The sequence below is a fragment of the Tribolium madens genome, unplaced genomic scaffold (assembly GCF_015345945.1).
Source record: "Tribolium madens isolate multiple individuals breed KSU strain unplaced genomic scaffold, Tmad_KSU_1.1 Scaffold_19;HRSCAF=116;Tcas5.2_LG9, whole genome shotgun sequence".
In the NCBI taxonomy this organism is placed as follows: Eukaryota; Metazoa; Arthropoda; class Insecta; order Coleoptera; family Tenebrionidae; genus Tribolium; species Tribolium madens.
In genome coordinates, this window is record NW_025400983.1 from 5,598,904 (window position 1) to 5,615,944 (window position 17,041).

The window sequence follows — 17,041 nt, forward strand, 5'->3', positions numbered from 1 at the left end:
AGAAAGTAAATAATCCGGCCCTGTTAAAAACTGACCTGTTTCAGGGTCCGGGTGGGTTCCACTAATTTATGATTTGTTTACCCTCTGGTTTACTCTTAACAATACCGCATTTAACTTAAAAGTAATAAAATTTTTAGTAGGTCTTAACAAAATGATATTAGTATAGTGACGTGGTTTTATGCTAGACAGTGTGGCAGTTTTTTCCTTATTACGTCTTTAAATATATTGAGATGGTGGATTTAGACGAAGACAAATGTGGAACTAGAAAACGACGGTGGTAAAAGAAGTAGGTATAGACACTTTCCAACCAGCGTCAAGGTTAGAAATATCAATATTACATATACATATTGTAAAATATACCGGGTATCCCAGGCAGGCTTGGATATAGGAGATTAACATGGGAAATTAGTTTTTATTTTTTTCCGGCTACAGGAGTAACAGAAATTAAAATCTGGTTAATGGAGCTTGTAGTGCTCGAAAAGGACTATCTTATCGACATTTTTGTCGACTCTCCAATTAACCCCATTTCGGCGAAAACGGCTCTTGAAAAGTTGAAATTTGAATTTGCCGGGTTAGCGTTACTAAGAAACGAACTATCAAGTCAAATTGTGACAAATTCTCCTTTGGCAACAATGACTTGATAGTTCGTTTCTTAGTAACGCGAACCCGGCAAATTCAAATTTCGATTTTTCGACAGTCGATTTCGCCCATATTGAGGTAATTGGAGAATCGACAAAAATATGGAAAAGGTAGCCCTCTTCAAGCACTACAAACTCCATTAGTCAGATTTAGATTTCTGTTACTCCTACAGCCGGAAAAAAATAAGAACTAATTTTCCATGTTAATTTCTTATATCCAAGCCTGCCTGGGACACCCGGTATTGTGGTCACCTATTTACCTTTTACTCACCACGACACTTCTATTGAGGTTGACCTGAAGAAACCGGGTCACCGCAAGGCTTCTTTGCCTTTTTCTGCGTCGCTGCCTTTTTATGACACTTCGGCGTTCTCGCTATGTGCCCCCTAGTGTTGCACACCGGGCAGAATTTGCAATTTTTGCATCCATCCATAGAATGCCCTTCTTCTCCACAACGTTGGCACAAATTTCTTCTGTCCACGCCTTTGCATGTCATATCAATATGACCGCGTTCCCAGCACTTAGAACAAAAACCATCATAACGGTCTTTCTTTACGATTCTATGACCGCTCATCTTAGAACTAAGGATCTCCTTAATGCGCTCTCCTTGTCCTTTCTCGACAAGCATCGACACTTTCCTCAACCCCATTCTCTGTATTGCAATGATAATACAATCAACGTCTTTCAAGTGTTCACGTACTTCAAACAACAGGGATTCATACGAAGCTTTTTTATCTACACTTATTATTATGGTATCTGTTTCCCACTGTTCGGGATTCTGTTGCATGGTCTCTGGAGGAAAGTTAATGATCTGCTTCTCGAGTTCTTTTAGTGCTAGCTTTTGGTGAGCAATCAGACACGGGTGAGTTCTCGCTCTATGCCTCTTGCTGTTGCACACTGGACAAAACACAGGTTTTCTGCAAATCTCAGAATGACATTCTTCCCCACAGTTGGGGCACAGATTGCTTCTGTTCACACCTTCGCATATCATATGCATATGGCCCGGTTCCCAGCATTTTTCACAAAAAATACGCTTATTGACTTCCTTCACTTTATAAGGCAAGTATACATCACTTTCTTCGCCATGCGCCGTTGAGATGATCTTATATCCGCTCATCTTACCGACAAGGATCTTTGCAATTTCCTTTCCTTGCCCCTTAACGACACGCAATAAGAGATTCCTCTTCTTCATTTTCTTGACTTCAGTGATGATCTGGTCAATGTCTTTTAAATGTTCACGTACTTCAAACAACAAAGATTCGAATGTAACTCCCACCGAATAACCGCAAATAAGGATAGCATCTGTCTGTTGACGATTTTCTCTTCGTTCACGATTTGTCTTTAAGATGACATTACCTCGTCTCATCCTAGAGCGAATAATCTCCTGAATGTACTTCCCTTGTCCTTTCTCGACTAATATTAAGATTTTCTCCGACTCCATTTTTGTGATAATGCAGTCAATATCTTTCAAGTGTTCATGTACTTCAAACAACAAGGAATCGTATGTATCTCTCCGACACTTTATGATTATGGCATCTGTCTGCCAATCCTCTTCGGGATTTTGTTGCACCAAAGGAAGAATACAAAAAGTGACTTCCACTTTTTCTCCTCTGAAGATGTACTCGAGCATCTTCCTGTGATACTCGAGTCTGTACATCAGATCGCATGCCACGGCGATTTTGGTAATTCGCAGTCTGTTTACTTTCTCTTTCAGATCCATAAGAGAATTGTATGTTTTCTCTAGTGCCCCGTTTGCGGCTTCCAGCTCATCAGCAATTACTATAAACATGTACTTGTCTTCTTGGGGTCCCTTATCTCCTGTTTCGGTCACAAGCACTAGGCTTTCTTTTATGAAGATGACCTCGCACTCCATGGGATTCTCGCTTTTGAGTGTTAACTCTTTGTACTCTGGATACCGCTGGTAAAAATAGTGAAGTAATGGTCCTTTTTCCTTCAAGTTTCTAGACACGATTATCACCGGGGCTGCGTCCATTGACATAGCAAAGGGGCTTGCTGATATCATTTTAACTTTTTCGTAGTGGATGTTTGGCCCCTCACGTTTTTCTAATTCTCTAAACTCAGCAAAGGTTCTCTTTTTTCGGATGATGAACGGTTCCGTTAATTCCCTTTTGGTTTTCGCAATTCCCGTCTGGGTCGTTGCGTCTACCATTTTCTTCTCCGTTGAGAATGTTTGTGTTACAGCATCAACCATCGTCACGGAACAGACGATGGTCCAATCTCCGCTTCCCTTTCTTCCTTTTCCATCTTCCATCATCATTATCCCACGAGTTGAGGCGATATAACACCAAAAAATGTACCTGGTAAGAAAAGAGAGAGTATTATATGACAAGATATACACAGTGAGCCGAAAATTTATGGAATAATCAATCTTTTTTACTAAAACTGCAAAAATATTGTGTTTTGACAAAAACGCTTGAACAGGTCAAATTTATTTTCTAAAAATACAAAATTCTCAACTTGATTTAATATTGTACCGGGTGGGGCATCGGTTACGCGCACCTGATAAATCGCGACTTCTAATTAATTAAAACTGGCGATGTTTCATATACCTAACAAATTATTGATATGGTATATTTGAGAATTTTTTTATTTTTTTTTGATAATAAGTGAGTCCGTAACAGTTTTGTGTGTTTTATGAATACTTTCTGTTAATTTACCTATAAAGTTTTTACACTAAATGAATCTGTACCTGTTAGCGCATCAAACTTTGATATCACAATTTCAAATTTTGACTTGGTTATCCAAATAATCGCTTTTTTTATTTAAACACAAACCAGACCCGTGATTTATGACAAAATGGTATAATTTGCCAACAAAAGAGTCATTTACTGGTAGCCGACCGCTTTAAAGGGTCTTTTTGTTGTAAACCTTGGAATCTTACCCGAATTGCAATTCCCCATTGTCACCTAAATTTACGATGGCACAAGTAGCAGGTCTTAAATAAAAATTATTTTCAAAGTTAAGATGGGAAATTGTGTTTTATTCAAAATCTAATTGGTATTTTTTTTCTGATTTTGTAAACAATTGTAGGAAGTGAATCTGCGTAGGTCAGTATAAAAATTAGAATTAAACTTTTTGGGAGAAAATTACTTTTTATTTTTTTTGGCTTTGTTTGTAAATGAAAAATTACCAAAAAATTAGAGAATGTACCTTACTAATGCCCAAGTAAGTGTGAAAAAACTCAACAATTTTATTTAATTAGAAGTGGGGATTCCTTTTCTGCGCGTAACCCATGCCCCTCCCGGTACATTTGTTTTTTGTTGATATTATTTTACTTTTTGGATGATTTTTTTTGAAAACTTTATGTAATATTTAAATTTTTTTCTTGATTGGCTCCTTCTGCTGGACAAAGTGAAAAAAATATGTTTAGATTAAATCTTCGAAAGAAAATTTGTTATAAAGAAAAATAGCAATTGAATTAAAGCAGAAAAAAAACTTTTCTTGATTTGCCTTACCCCTTCTCCTGCTGGATAAAAGACAGTGAAGAAATTATGTCCCGTGTGTAGATCCTATCTCTATCTCTATTGATAGGGATTTCAATTCTAGCTGGAATTGGGGTGCAGCCACGTGGTGAATTTCAGAGATTAAGGTTATGCCTAAAAAACTGCTTGGATTTTTGCAATGCCTGGAATCGCAAAAATTTTTAAGTCCTTACCTTGGTTACAGCCTTTAGTACACCTACTTATATTGTTAAATTTTAGGTTTATCGGATTAATACTTTTTATCTGGAGCAGGCCTGACTAATCTCTTATCATCAGTCTTACCTCTTTTATTCAATTATAGATAATGCGCAGGCGATCCCCCTAGCATTACCAACCTTTGGTTATTTCTACCATCTATTTGTTTTGGATTTTTCCAAAAGTGTAATTAATTTATAACAGTCATAAATTATTATTATCCACAATCACTCTATAAAGAGACTTTATTCCACACTTTTGATGCGTATAAAGTACCACTTTATCTACTAGTGGAATAAAGCAACTTTATTCCACTGTTAGTGGAAGCAGTGCACCACGTAACAGCTTATACGTTTAACCGAAAGCACATTTGGCGTGACGTTTAAATGTCAGTTTAATTTTTAATTAAGTTTGGAATAATTTGGGCTTGTGATTGTGGATAAAACGTTATATTGCAGTCGTGTGTTAGTCGCTACCTAATACACTCTTATAATAGATAACTATTATTGCGGGAGGAGATATGAATTTTTGCCAAACGTTGAAAATATTCAAATCAAGAACTTTATCTGAAGATTACCATAAGAAAATGGATTCTCAAAGAAAGGCCTAATTCACATTCACACGCTGGTGTTGGTGCAATTTTAAAATTGAACATTAGCTAACACTTACTACTGCTTTTTTCATTTTTATTTATTACAGTTTTTATTAACAATCTTTATCGTCGTGAATAATATTTCGTTTTATTTTGTACTCACCTACCAGAAATTCTTGCACAAAATAAAGAATATAAACAGTAGATAAAAATTACTTTATTTCACTACACGATAAAAGACTACCTTATCTACTGAAATTAGTTGATAAAAACTAAACAGTAGATTTAACATTGTGTGGCTGGTGTTTAAAACACAAAATGACTTTTTCTCTTAGCCCTTTCCTCTGTACAACAAGTTTTAATTAAAGTTTTTATTAAGAGGCGGCCGGAGCAAAATCTCTTATGGGAGTTCCAATGTAAATGTCTACCTCTGTATTTCAAAACTACTAAAGATATTTTTATGAATTTGGTATCATGTGAAAGAGATTTTTTTTTTCTACATTTTAACTGTTTTAGAATTGCGATAGGTTATCTACAAATTGTAATATAGGTACAGAAAGTTTGAATAAAAGTGCGCATTTTAAAAAAATACATTTTAAGACGTTTTTCCGAACTTTTAAAACAGTCCAAATGTAGATTGTTGTATATTAAGGTGATAATTTCAAGTCCGGTAAAAAAATATTTATAAATAACACCTCTACAGAGGTATGACGATTTGGAATCGAAAATCGAGTGAGCACAAAATAATTTACAACCCCCACATAAAATGTAACCGCAAACAATTAGACCCAAATTTACAACCACACCCGCCGACAAGCTGATGACACAGATGTCTTGAATTTGTAAAAGAAAATTTTAGAGATTTTTAAAATTTCTAAATTTCTAAATAAAATAATATACGTCAGTAGGTACACTGCTAATCACGCCAAAAGTCTTATAATGAATTTTACAAGTAATATTTGTGAACAGTATCACTCCATTGTTGCCAAATTTGTTGGAGGCAAAAGAATTAATTATGGGCTTGGCAACTCATATCAAGCAAGATGTGCTACCGACGTTATTTCGCATAATACTAAAATGACGAACAGTACAATACAATAAAATTATTTACACAATTGAAAACCGTAGGTTAAAAAAAATAACAAAAGATAGGCTTTCGAAAAGAAATAGGTTAAGAAATAATTTTAAACACGATACAAAAGATACCAAATCGTATAGCGAGGCATCGCAACAGCCCGATATGTGCCAAGAAATGTATAAGGAAGAAGAAAAGGAATATTTACTAAAATTAAGAAAAACGGACAAAGAATTAGAAAAAATCGAAAAGAATACAAGAGACCAAGATGTAGGAGGAGATGGATGCAAATGCGAAGAAAGATGTTAACAGCGTCAAATTTTGGCAAAATATATAAATTAAGAAAAACCACAAATACTGCTGCTACGGTAAAACATTTACTTTACAATGTAACTTCGCCAAATATACCGTCGTTAAATCACGGTAAAATTCATGAAATTGATGCCAGGAGGGAGTTGGAGAAGAAACTAAGTGCTGAAAGGGGGGAAAATATTATTGTTGAACGCTGCGGATTATTTACTGACAGGGAAGTTTTTTTTTTGGGAGCATCACCAGACGGTATCATTAAAAATGAAGAAATGATAGTGGAAATAAAATGTCCGTATAGGGCCTTTAAACAAAAATATACACCCAAGGAAGCCATAAAAAAAACTAATAACGTTTTGGAAATTTAAATCCGAAGGAGTTTTCGAAATTAATAAAAACCATGACTGGTTTTATCAGATCCAGGGACAGCTGCACGTAACCAACAAGCAAAAATGTCTGTTATGTGTGTGGACTGGAGAAAACCGATTGAAAACAGAAGTGATTCAAAAGGAGGATGAATTCTGGAAGCAAAAAATGGAGTCGAAGTTGGAGAAATTTTACATGAGGGCACTACTTCCGGAAATAATTGATCCAAGAGCGTCCAGAAGTATGCCACTAAAGGAAATTCAATTAAATTAATGAATAAGAATTTTTACTAAATAAAAAATAATTTCCTTTGATTTTTATTTATTTGTTATTATTTATCACCAAGGTGATATAACCTCCTTATAAGTAAACTAAATTGGCAATTATCTACGATAATATTAAAAGAACCCTAATAAAACATTAAAAAGTATAAAATTATATTTGCGAGCTCGTTTTTAAAAAAATTAAAATTTCCAAATCAAAAACAAAAGTGGATTGCGGCGCTTTTTTGAACTTTTACAACTAGCAAAATATAGATTGTTGTTATCCAAGTCGATAACTTCAAGAGGTAATCCAAAATTAAATAATTCGCAATCTAAAATCGGGTAGCAATATTACAACAATGCTAATAAAAATTTGAGCGAATTTATACCTGAAAGCACCACAACAAAACCGTCTCCGCAAAGTTTCGAAATCATACAGATAACCAGCGTGCGGCAATTTGGGTGTTGTAAATTATGTTCTTCCACCGGACGGGCCTTAATTTCCTAAGCGGGGTGGAATTATTTGAAATGACCTGGGAATTAGGAATTTCCAATATGTCACGTGCAAGTCCAGATGTTAGTACCCGGCTTCTTTTATTACCCTTTTGGCTTGACCGCTCTATTTCTACCTACCCCCTACCCTCTAAATAACCGAAAAGTAAAAATCTTGGTGTAGGAGGCCGAGTCTTGACTTCATTTAGTCTTGAAGTGTCAAATAATCAACATGAGCAGTAAGTACAAAAATTTATTTAATTATTTATTTACTATATATATATTTTTTATATTCCTATGTTTAGGATTTTGTTACCTAAATTCTTTGTTTGAGTAAAAATTATTTATTCTATTTTTGTTAATATTTTACCAAGTAATTTTGATTAATTTTTTTTTTAAAAGTTGCTTTAAGTTATCGCATGTCTGATTTGTAATATAGCTATCTAATTTTAAAATTTTTTTATTATTTTTTATAAATGTCCTTATATTTAGTCACTTTGATCCTAATGTTTTGCTCTAAACACTTTATTACCGAAATTTGATTTATTTATTTAATTTTGGTTGAAATTTTTTTTATTTTTTAGGTGGAGGTAGGCCCGCGGGCTATTTAAATGACTACATGGGGGAGCTAATAGCCGACCCCCAAATCGATATGTGGGACGTGGACCGTATCATGGATTTGGTGCCGTCCACCATCTTAGAGATGGTGGTCCGAGTGACCATTAAGTGGGTGGCACGCCCACCCTCTGCGACGCGGCAGTGGGCCCATCAAGGGGACCTGGGGGCCTTTTGGTCCCGTAGAGGCCATAATTGCACAGTATGGGCCTGGAGAGGGTAGTATGTCATTTACATATTTTATATTTTTTATGAATAAATTGTGGTGATAGTTATTTCTTGCGTCATTGTAACCCAACATCTCCGTAATTCCCATAAACGTTTAATATTTTAAACAAACCAAAAATATAATAAAAAAATAAGAACTAAACAAGAATCCGCAGACATCTTGTTCGAGTAATTAATTTTGCCTCTAATTCAATCTCATCATTAAGTGAATTGATCTTTCCCAAAAGCAATTGTATCCTACTGACTGCGCCAATTCATCTGTGGCGGGTGTTTAAGACTCTTTGATAAAAGTTTTGAATTCTTTTACGGTCCGAGCGGGTTGCGCCACAAGAAGAATAAAATTTGTTTGAGGTAGGTTCTCCAGCGTTATTTTGTGGAGCCAATCACTTTGGGAAGATGAAGGATTTAAGCAGTTCATGTGTTCGAAAATAATATTAACAATTTATTAAACTAATAATTAAGATTTTTGAAAGTATTACAAAGTAAAAATAAAAGAAAAAAGTTACGTCTAGCGAAACCCCTTCTGAGTTAAGGGTTATACTAAAGATTAATAAGAACAATTAATTCAAATGAAATCTTACTAGCTAAGTCCAATAATAATTAAGACAAACGAACAATTTATTGTAGTTTCTAATAACGAAGTTCAAGTTTCATTATTTGATTTACTAGGTTCTAAGTTAATCTAACAAGTAAAAGTGGGTGAACCCAAAATGAATATAAAATAGATCTAAAACTAGTGAGTACAATTCAGAGGCAAGAGGAGAAACACTCAAAAGAAAAGGATCAGTTATTCAATGGCCCGAAACCCCGTGGTTTTGGTGTAAACATCTCAAATTACCCGGTTTCGCCAGTTGTATTAGAAGCATTATTAATCCAAAATACTTAGGGTGGGTTTCACCAACAACAATTAAATCTATAGTTAGTTATTCATTAATTAAATTTAACGGCTTTGTTAAATTTAAATTCATTTCACCAACGTGTTTTAGCAGTTAGTTAGTTATTTGTCAAATAGCCGTCTATTGACTGTGTTTTGAGTCCGAATGTACCAAGAACTGTGAGTGTCAGTGAATTTTGTGTCTAAATAAAGTTGATAAAATCAATTGATTCAAAGGTAAGATATCAATAACAGTGATTTTTGAGTTTTTCAGAAGAAAGGTCGCTGTCAGTAAACGTTTTAATGAGCCTCGCTACCTAACTCTTTTATGGAACATTCAATGTATAGTTCTGCCACTGTAGAGAAGAAGTTAATCAACGGATTTTAGTAAAACCGACACTATTTGAAAGAGCATTCAATTTTGTACACTTTAACCGAGCAAAATTTCAAAATTTTGTTTCTAAAGTCATTTAAATACAAAACAAATTTTCCATAAAAATGAGAAATTCGTCAAACTGTCTAATTCAGAAACTAAAAAGAATTTAGGGGATTTCCCTCGGTTAAAACGTAGAAAATATACATTTATGACGATAGTTTTAAATTCGACGAAAATATCTTAATAAATAACAACGTTATTGTGGTAGAATTATTTTCAATCTAAAATTCCGTTTAAAATTTGTAATTTACAACCAGCCCTTAAAAGCTAATGCCTGCAACCGCAAGTACAATCTCTAAATTACTTTATGGTACTACCCGCATCCAACCGTTCGGTACCTACTAAGTTACTTGGGATAATTTTGTTTCCAAACAGCGGCTTTTCTGTGGATTCTGAAGTAAATAAACCAATACCTACATTGTAATATCGATATCTATCCATTTTATTTTACCTTTAATTATTTTTTTTTATAATTTTCAGCAAATCTTAATTAAATAACCTTTGTTTAATAATGTTTATAACACATCTAACAGTAGTTGTGATTGAAGAGATAGGTATAAATTGACAAAACTGAAACCGATCCCCCGTGGTTCCAATCCGTTCCCCGCTACCCGCTCAGGCATAAGGGCATCTTAGACAAATTTTCCTTCATTTGGATTTTCGTCTGGACAACTCCAAGAAGTCTTTCGTTTATCTCGGTCTTTGTTAAAAATTTTAATAGTTTTAATTCGTGTATGTGTTTAGTGTTGTGTTTTTAGTTTTGTGTTCTAGTTATATTTAGTGAAAGTTACTTTTATTATTGTATTGAACGTAAGTACTTCAAAAAATCTTTATGTATTATTTAATATTCCTACCTATTATCTATATTTAGGTCTATTTTGATTTCGGTATGGCCAAAGCAAATGAAAAAAATGTGAGAAGGCTTTCATCTAGAAAACGCAGAAAGGGAAATGTGGAAAACTTACGGAATAATAAAAATGTAAGTAATCTTTTTCTTTTTTTTTTTTTAATCATTGGCCTCTAGAAAATAATAATTAATAGCAATTAAAGTACTATAGTGATCGTATCTTGAGAATGAAATCTTGTTTTGTTTTTGAGTTATGCGATTTTTTTTATTAAAATGGCAACTTATACAGAGTAAATATCATTAGCCTCCAGAAAATAATGATTAATATAAATTAAAGTAATACAAAAATACTTTAAGCAAAAAACGTCTGATTCCATACTTTTTATTCACCTGGTATGAGTTTTTTTATAAAAAATGTTTTGTCAAAGATTTGCAGCGATCCACAAGAAGACCTAGAAGTTCCATCTTTTGAACACGCTACATCTCCGCAGGAAACCGCTGAAACATCTCCAGAAACTGTTAATAATACACCAGAAGAATTCTTGGAAACTGTGGAAGACATTTCTCTTATAAATAAATCTAAGGAAATTCCCACATACGGTAAAACCTGCTAAATTTTTGTTATTTGCTGAGTATCTAATTTTCTTTTTATAGAACCCGTGGAAGGCAACCGAATTATAGATTTCCAATATATTTTCGAAAGTCTTCAAGAAATCTCGAATCATTCAAAAGTATTTGAATGCACTCTACAAAATGTACAGTTAAAGTAAGTTAGTTAAAGAGATTCGGACAGGATTGATTTCGAAATTTATTTTAAAATGTGACATGTGTGGGTTGTCTTTCCATTTAAATTCTCAAAAGACTACCCCTGATAATCAAATTGATTTAAATACGTGCGCTGTAAATGGMATCATGTCAATTGGGGGAGGTTTTTATAACTTAGAAGAATGGTTATCATGTTTAAACATTCCGTGTATGTCTTCAAAAACATATTCTAAATATCACCACAAACTAGCACCACAATGGCAACAAACTGCGGAARACGTAATGAGTAAGGCTGGAGAGGAAGAAGCAGAATACGCTCGTTCCATAAATTCTGTTGATGAACAGGGATTTCCATTAGTACCAGTTGTGGTGGACGGTTGCTGGTCCAAAAGAAGTTATCGCAGTAACTACAGTGCGTTATCAGGGGTGGCAGCTATAATTGGACAATATACAAAAAAAGTTTTGTTCTATGGTGTGAAAAACAAGTATTGTGTTATTTGCACTAGAGAAGGTGGAAGGGATAAATTGCATAATTGTAATAAAAATCATTTTGGAAGTTCAGCAAGCATGGAATCTGAAATATTGGTGAAGGGCTTTCAGTCCAGTGTACAACAACATGGAATAAAATATAAYATTATGATTGGAGATGGTGACAGTARCACTTATAAAAAAATCATTGAAGCTCGGCCATATGACAATTTAACCGTAGAGAAAGTGGAATGCCGTAATCATTTACTTAGAAATTTTTGCAATAAATTAAAAAATCTTACGACTAATACTTTCTTTTCACTGCCACAACGAAAACTTTTRGACACAAAGATAATGCGTATGCGAAAGGGAATTAGAGGTGCGATCAAGCACCACAAACTTCAAAAAGACAAAGTATCTGCCACGAAGGCACTAAGAAGCGATATTTTGAATGTTGCGCWCCACGTTTTTGGCCAGCACAGTAAATGTTTACCATAYTTTTGTACAAGAACCGGGGAACCGAATGAGATAGAAAAGCTATCGAAAGAATTTTTTGAAAAAATTTTAAACATTTGTACCGTTCTTGCCAATCATTCTCGGAGTTTATTGTACGACGKAGACAGCAACACCGTCGAACAATATAATTCAATAGTTGCGAAATTCGTTGGTGGAAAAAGGATCAATTTTGCATTATCAAATTCCTACAAGATGCGATGTGCAGCTGCTGTAGTCACGTGGAATACTAAAATGGTTCATTCCGAGTTTTTACGAAATAAATCTTCTCTAAGGAATTCAAAAATTCTGCGGCGCATGGAAGTGAGACGTCTGCAAAAAAACCGGCGGCAAAAAATGAAACGAGAAACGAGAAATTACAAAAAASCAGCTGTTTGTGSAAAAAACAATGAGACTTGTGACTACGGCGACTCATGTCAACAGCCAGACCTTCCAATTGAAGTCTACCGGGAGCTAGAAGAAGAGTTTCTTACGAAGTTGAAGCGGTCAAAAGAAGAAATTGAAGCATTGGAAGAAGAAACTCGTTTTCAAAGCAGCAGTGGAAGGTGGATGGAAGAGCGACGAAAATTATTGACCGCTTCAAATTTCGCCAAAATTTGCAAACGACGAAAAAATACTAATTCGTCCAAACTTGTGAAAAGTTTATTGTATGGGACAAAAAATCTTCAAGTGGCGTCACTAAATCATGGGAAAAATTGTGAAGATATTGCCAAAAGAGAAATTGAGAATTTATTAAATGTTAAAATAAAGCCTTGCGGCTTATTTGTAGATTTTATAGATTGTTATTTAGGAGCATCACCTGATRGCATTATAGATAACAACACTTTGGTGGAAATTAAGTGCCCATACACCGCCTACAAACTGGGGCTTACACCTGAAGATGCTATTGTTCAGAAGAAAATAACATTTTGGCATATAAAAAAMCAACAAATAGAAATAAATTACAATCATGATTGGTACTACCAGATACAGGGCCAGTTACATGTCACCCAAAAACAGGTATGTGTTTTGGGAGTATGGACTGGCCCAAATAAAATTAAAATTGAAAAAATTGAAAAAAATGATAAGTTTTGGGAAACTAAAATGACATTATGTTTACAAAATTTTTATAAAAAATGTTTATTGYCTGAACTTGTAAATCCTCGACAAACTCGTAGCATGCCAATTCGGGATATCTTCCTATAATGTAAAGTAAATAAATAAATAAACTATTTAAAACTGAATCTGCACAAATTTATTCAACATTTATTTTCTTAAATTACCATAAATTACATATTCACAAAAATTATTTTCCAAATGCTTTTTAGATGACGTTAATTAATTAATTAAACAAATATATTGTATTTGTTTTTTATTTTAAAACATCATTATTATTACAAGATTTGTAGCGAGTTTGCTTCAAATAACAAAACACAGGCCTCAAACTTGCAAACTGATCGAACTGATCATAAATGTAGATAGTAAATTACTTGGGAGGGTAGCCGGACACATTTACAGCCCTGGCTCTGTTGGTGACAGCTAAATTCGACTTACGAAATTTCAAGGTCGTGTTGGGTAGCGAGGCGTCGTCTTAAGGGATGGAATATGATTTTTATAGAAGAGGAAAAACAGACTCTTTTAGAGTTGGTTAAAGAAAACAAGTCAATTCTAGAATGTAAAAAAACAGACGCCGTTTCAGCAAAACAGAAAAAAATCGTCTGGGACAGAATAACCAACCAATTTAATGCCGTTGCCAAAACTGGGCCCAGATCAGCAACACAACTGAGGTTGCTCTATGAAAATTTAAAAAGGACGTCGAAAAAATGCTCTTAAATGTAATATAGATTTATTAATAAAATGAACATTGTAAAAAAAAAAAACTTATGGTCGTAACGCTGCTATAGCATTACTCACTCGATGAATAATACGGCACACTGAAGATTTTGACACATTCACCAAGTCTCCTACATACATTTGAAATGTCCCCGTCGCGTAAAATCTTAAAGTTATTAACAATTTCAAACGCGGAGAAATTGGGTCATTTCTATTAGAAAAAACCCTTAGGTCATCCTGTATAAAATCCAAAATTTCCACCACCGCATCTTTTGAAAACCTAAAGCTCATTTTAACATTCCTGTCGTCGTATTTCTCAAAAGGATCTTCTCGTAGGACAGGTCGAGGTCTTGCGATTACGACTGGCACTTCTTCTTCCGAAGAAGAATCAGACGATGAGGAAGAGGACGTAAGCTTCCTTTTGATAAAACTATTACAATTCTGCTATATTTTTCTTTTTACTTACGGATTATCTATTGCAAAATTCATTTTTTCTATTAATAATCAAAAAAATGTGACGTATCAGTTGTCAAATTATTTTAACGGAAGATTTAACTGGTGAAATTCGACCAATTAATTTAATGGACTATTTATTCTATAGTTAAGCGCTAACTGCAGTTGGTGAAACGACTTCTGTCATATTTATTGATAGAATAGCGTTAACGGATTGTTAATTTATTTAACTAATGTTGGTGAAACCCACCCTTAGACAAACCAAAACAACTTATCAATAGTAATTTGTATTATCAAAAATAAATATTATTTACCCCATTTAACATATAAAACCCCCTTGTAACTAAGTAAGTTAAGTTCAGTTGTAACCCATAAGTCTGCTTGTTCGAATAAAATATAATTTTTAAAAAATTATTTGTTTTTCAAAAAAAAACATAATTCTCGTGGGAACCTTTGTATCTGCAAAAACTCTTATCTGTTGAGATTTATGAGGGTTGTCTCATAACTCTTGGATGGATATGTGTTTTAATTGCTTATTGCTGACATACTTGGTCAATATTATTTGATAAAGTTAAATAGATTAATTTACTTTAATTGTTATATAAATTAAATCGTTGTCTTCTCTCGTCAACTTGATTGTTCCTTTCCTTTTCTCTTTACAATAAAATTGGTGGGTCAATTTGGCCCACCACAATTGAGTACAAAATAAAAAAATTCAAAACAGGGTTTTAGTCTTAAAAATAGGAAAAAACACCCCTCCCTTCCACTGCAATTGAACACTCTAAAAGAGAAAGTATATAAAAGTGGCCACCATAACAAAATCGGTTGAAGCCTTGCTTTCTAAGATGTATCAACTGTTTTCTTTCCTCGTGACTGCGAATTTCGCCCTGCCGAATCTCCGACTGCCTTTGAAGATGTGGTCTACCATTTTACGGTAAGTGAAAATTATTTTTATGTTATTTATTTTAGTAATATTTTGTTTTATTGCAAAATTACTGTACTATTATTATTACGGTAATATTGCTTTGTAACGGCAAAGCCCGCCGCCATAGCGGAAATGCCCAGCGCCCCAATCACCGAACTAACCCTTTTGCGGCGCAGTCGTCGTAAGGTCTCGAGACTTAGAAGAAGTGCGCGTTCCTCGAGTTTGGATGTTTGTGTTGCCCTCTTGGCTTTTGTAATTTTGTTTAATTTTTTGTTAAATAAACGTAATTTCACATTATAGCTTTAATTTTTATAAAAATTTACACAAACTTTCATGTAATTTTACACGCTACGTAGATTTGGTCAAACCGTAATGTAAGTCTACATAGGCATGTAAAGGTAGTGTTAAATTATAAAATTAACATGTAGCTGATTTTTTCACATTGGAAACGGAAAATTACAAATATTTATTTGGTTTAACACCACTCTGTGATATCACATCTGCATATTCAAGGGCGGATCCAGGGGAGGGGGGCAGGGCCCCCCCAAACTTGCCACCAAAAGCTTCAATTGTTTATATTTAAATTTTAATATAAAAACCTTATGACCTAAAGTTTTTTAAATAAAAACATTAGAATTCTTTTTAAATCACACTTATTAATACAAATCATACATATACCGATAGATCAAAATAATTTGTAATCGAGTCATTTTTGGATCCGAAAACGTACAGTTGCGGAATTAAAATTTCGGGCAGTACTGTCTTTTTCGTAATGTAAACTCTAAAACAACCTTTATATCAATAATCTCATTTATTTACTTTCAAAAATAGTGATTTGTGGCATAATAACGGGTAGTCAGCAGATCAAAGCGATGATTTAATTACACTTAGTTCAATTAATAAATTTTCTAAGACAGACAAATTGTTTAATTAACGAATTTAACAACAAATAAAAATAAGTTTAATTGTCAAATGTTTGAACTAACTACAGATGAAACGTCAAATAAAATGACAAGTCGAAAACGGCAAAATGGGCTGGAATTAGTCGCCGACGTGTAATAATAAGACCGTTCTTTTTGAAGGTAAGTCATAAATTTAGTTATCTTTTTGATCATAGGATTTTACCTTTCCACTTGTCCTTTTATTTGGCGTTTCACAGACATACGCACAGGACATACGTTTTTGGATACAAAGAAAAATTATCTTGATCTCTCGATACTTCCTTAGTTTTTACCAATTTAAAAAGAAATCATTAATTGTAATTTTCTTTAGGCCACATTAATTAAATTAAGTTTATATCTGTTTGAATAATGAACTTTACCAACTCACTAGAACACCTTATACACAATTTTCAACTTGTTTTAAAATTCTATACTTTTTGGGTAGTCATTTTTTTTAATGGAAACCCCTAATATTTTTTACGAATTCGATAGACTTTTTAATTGTCGAAATGGCAACACCAAAATATTATGTACCTATTACATAAAGTTTTCAAAAAAAAAAATTATCCAAAAAGTGAAATATTATCAATAAAAAACAAGGATAGAATTTTAAAATCAAGTAAAACATTTTGTATTTTTTAAAAAGAAAATTGACCTGTTCGAGCATTTTTCCAAAACAAAATATTTTCAGTTTTAATAAAAAAGATTATTCTATAATTTTGCCGCTCACTGTATA

The 17,041-nt window shown here is 33.6% G+C and overlaps 1 protein-coding gene across 6 annotated transcripts in view; it reads right to left on the reverse strand.

The window, feature by feature from the left end:
• LOC123015844 overlaps positions 1–17,041 on the reverse strand; it is a 37,022-nt gene that overhangs the window by 1,038 nt on the left and 18,943 nt on the right. For 3 of the 6 annotated variants that reach the window (XM_044415864.1, XM_044415862.1, XM_044415865.1), the window contains 2 exons: positions 4,113–4,282; positions 899–2,954 (listed from right to left, as the gene is read on the reverse strand). In XM_044415864.1, the coding sequence (XP_044271799.1) occupies positions 920–2,914 (1,995 nt within the window). In that variant the 5' untranslated portion in view covers positions 2,915–2,954; positions 4,113–4,282 and the 3' untranslated portion in view covers positions 899–919. Of the gene's footprint in view, positions 1–898; positions 2,955–4,112; positions 11,946–17,041 lie in introns of those variants that run through there. The other 3 variants (XM_044415861.1, XM_044415860.1, XM_044415859.1) reach the window with 3 other exon arrangements.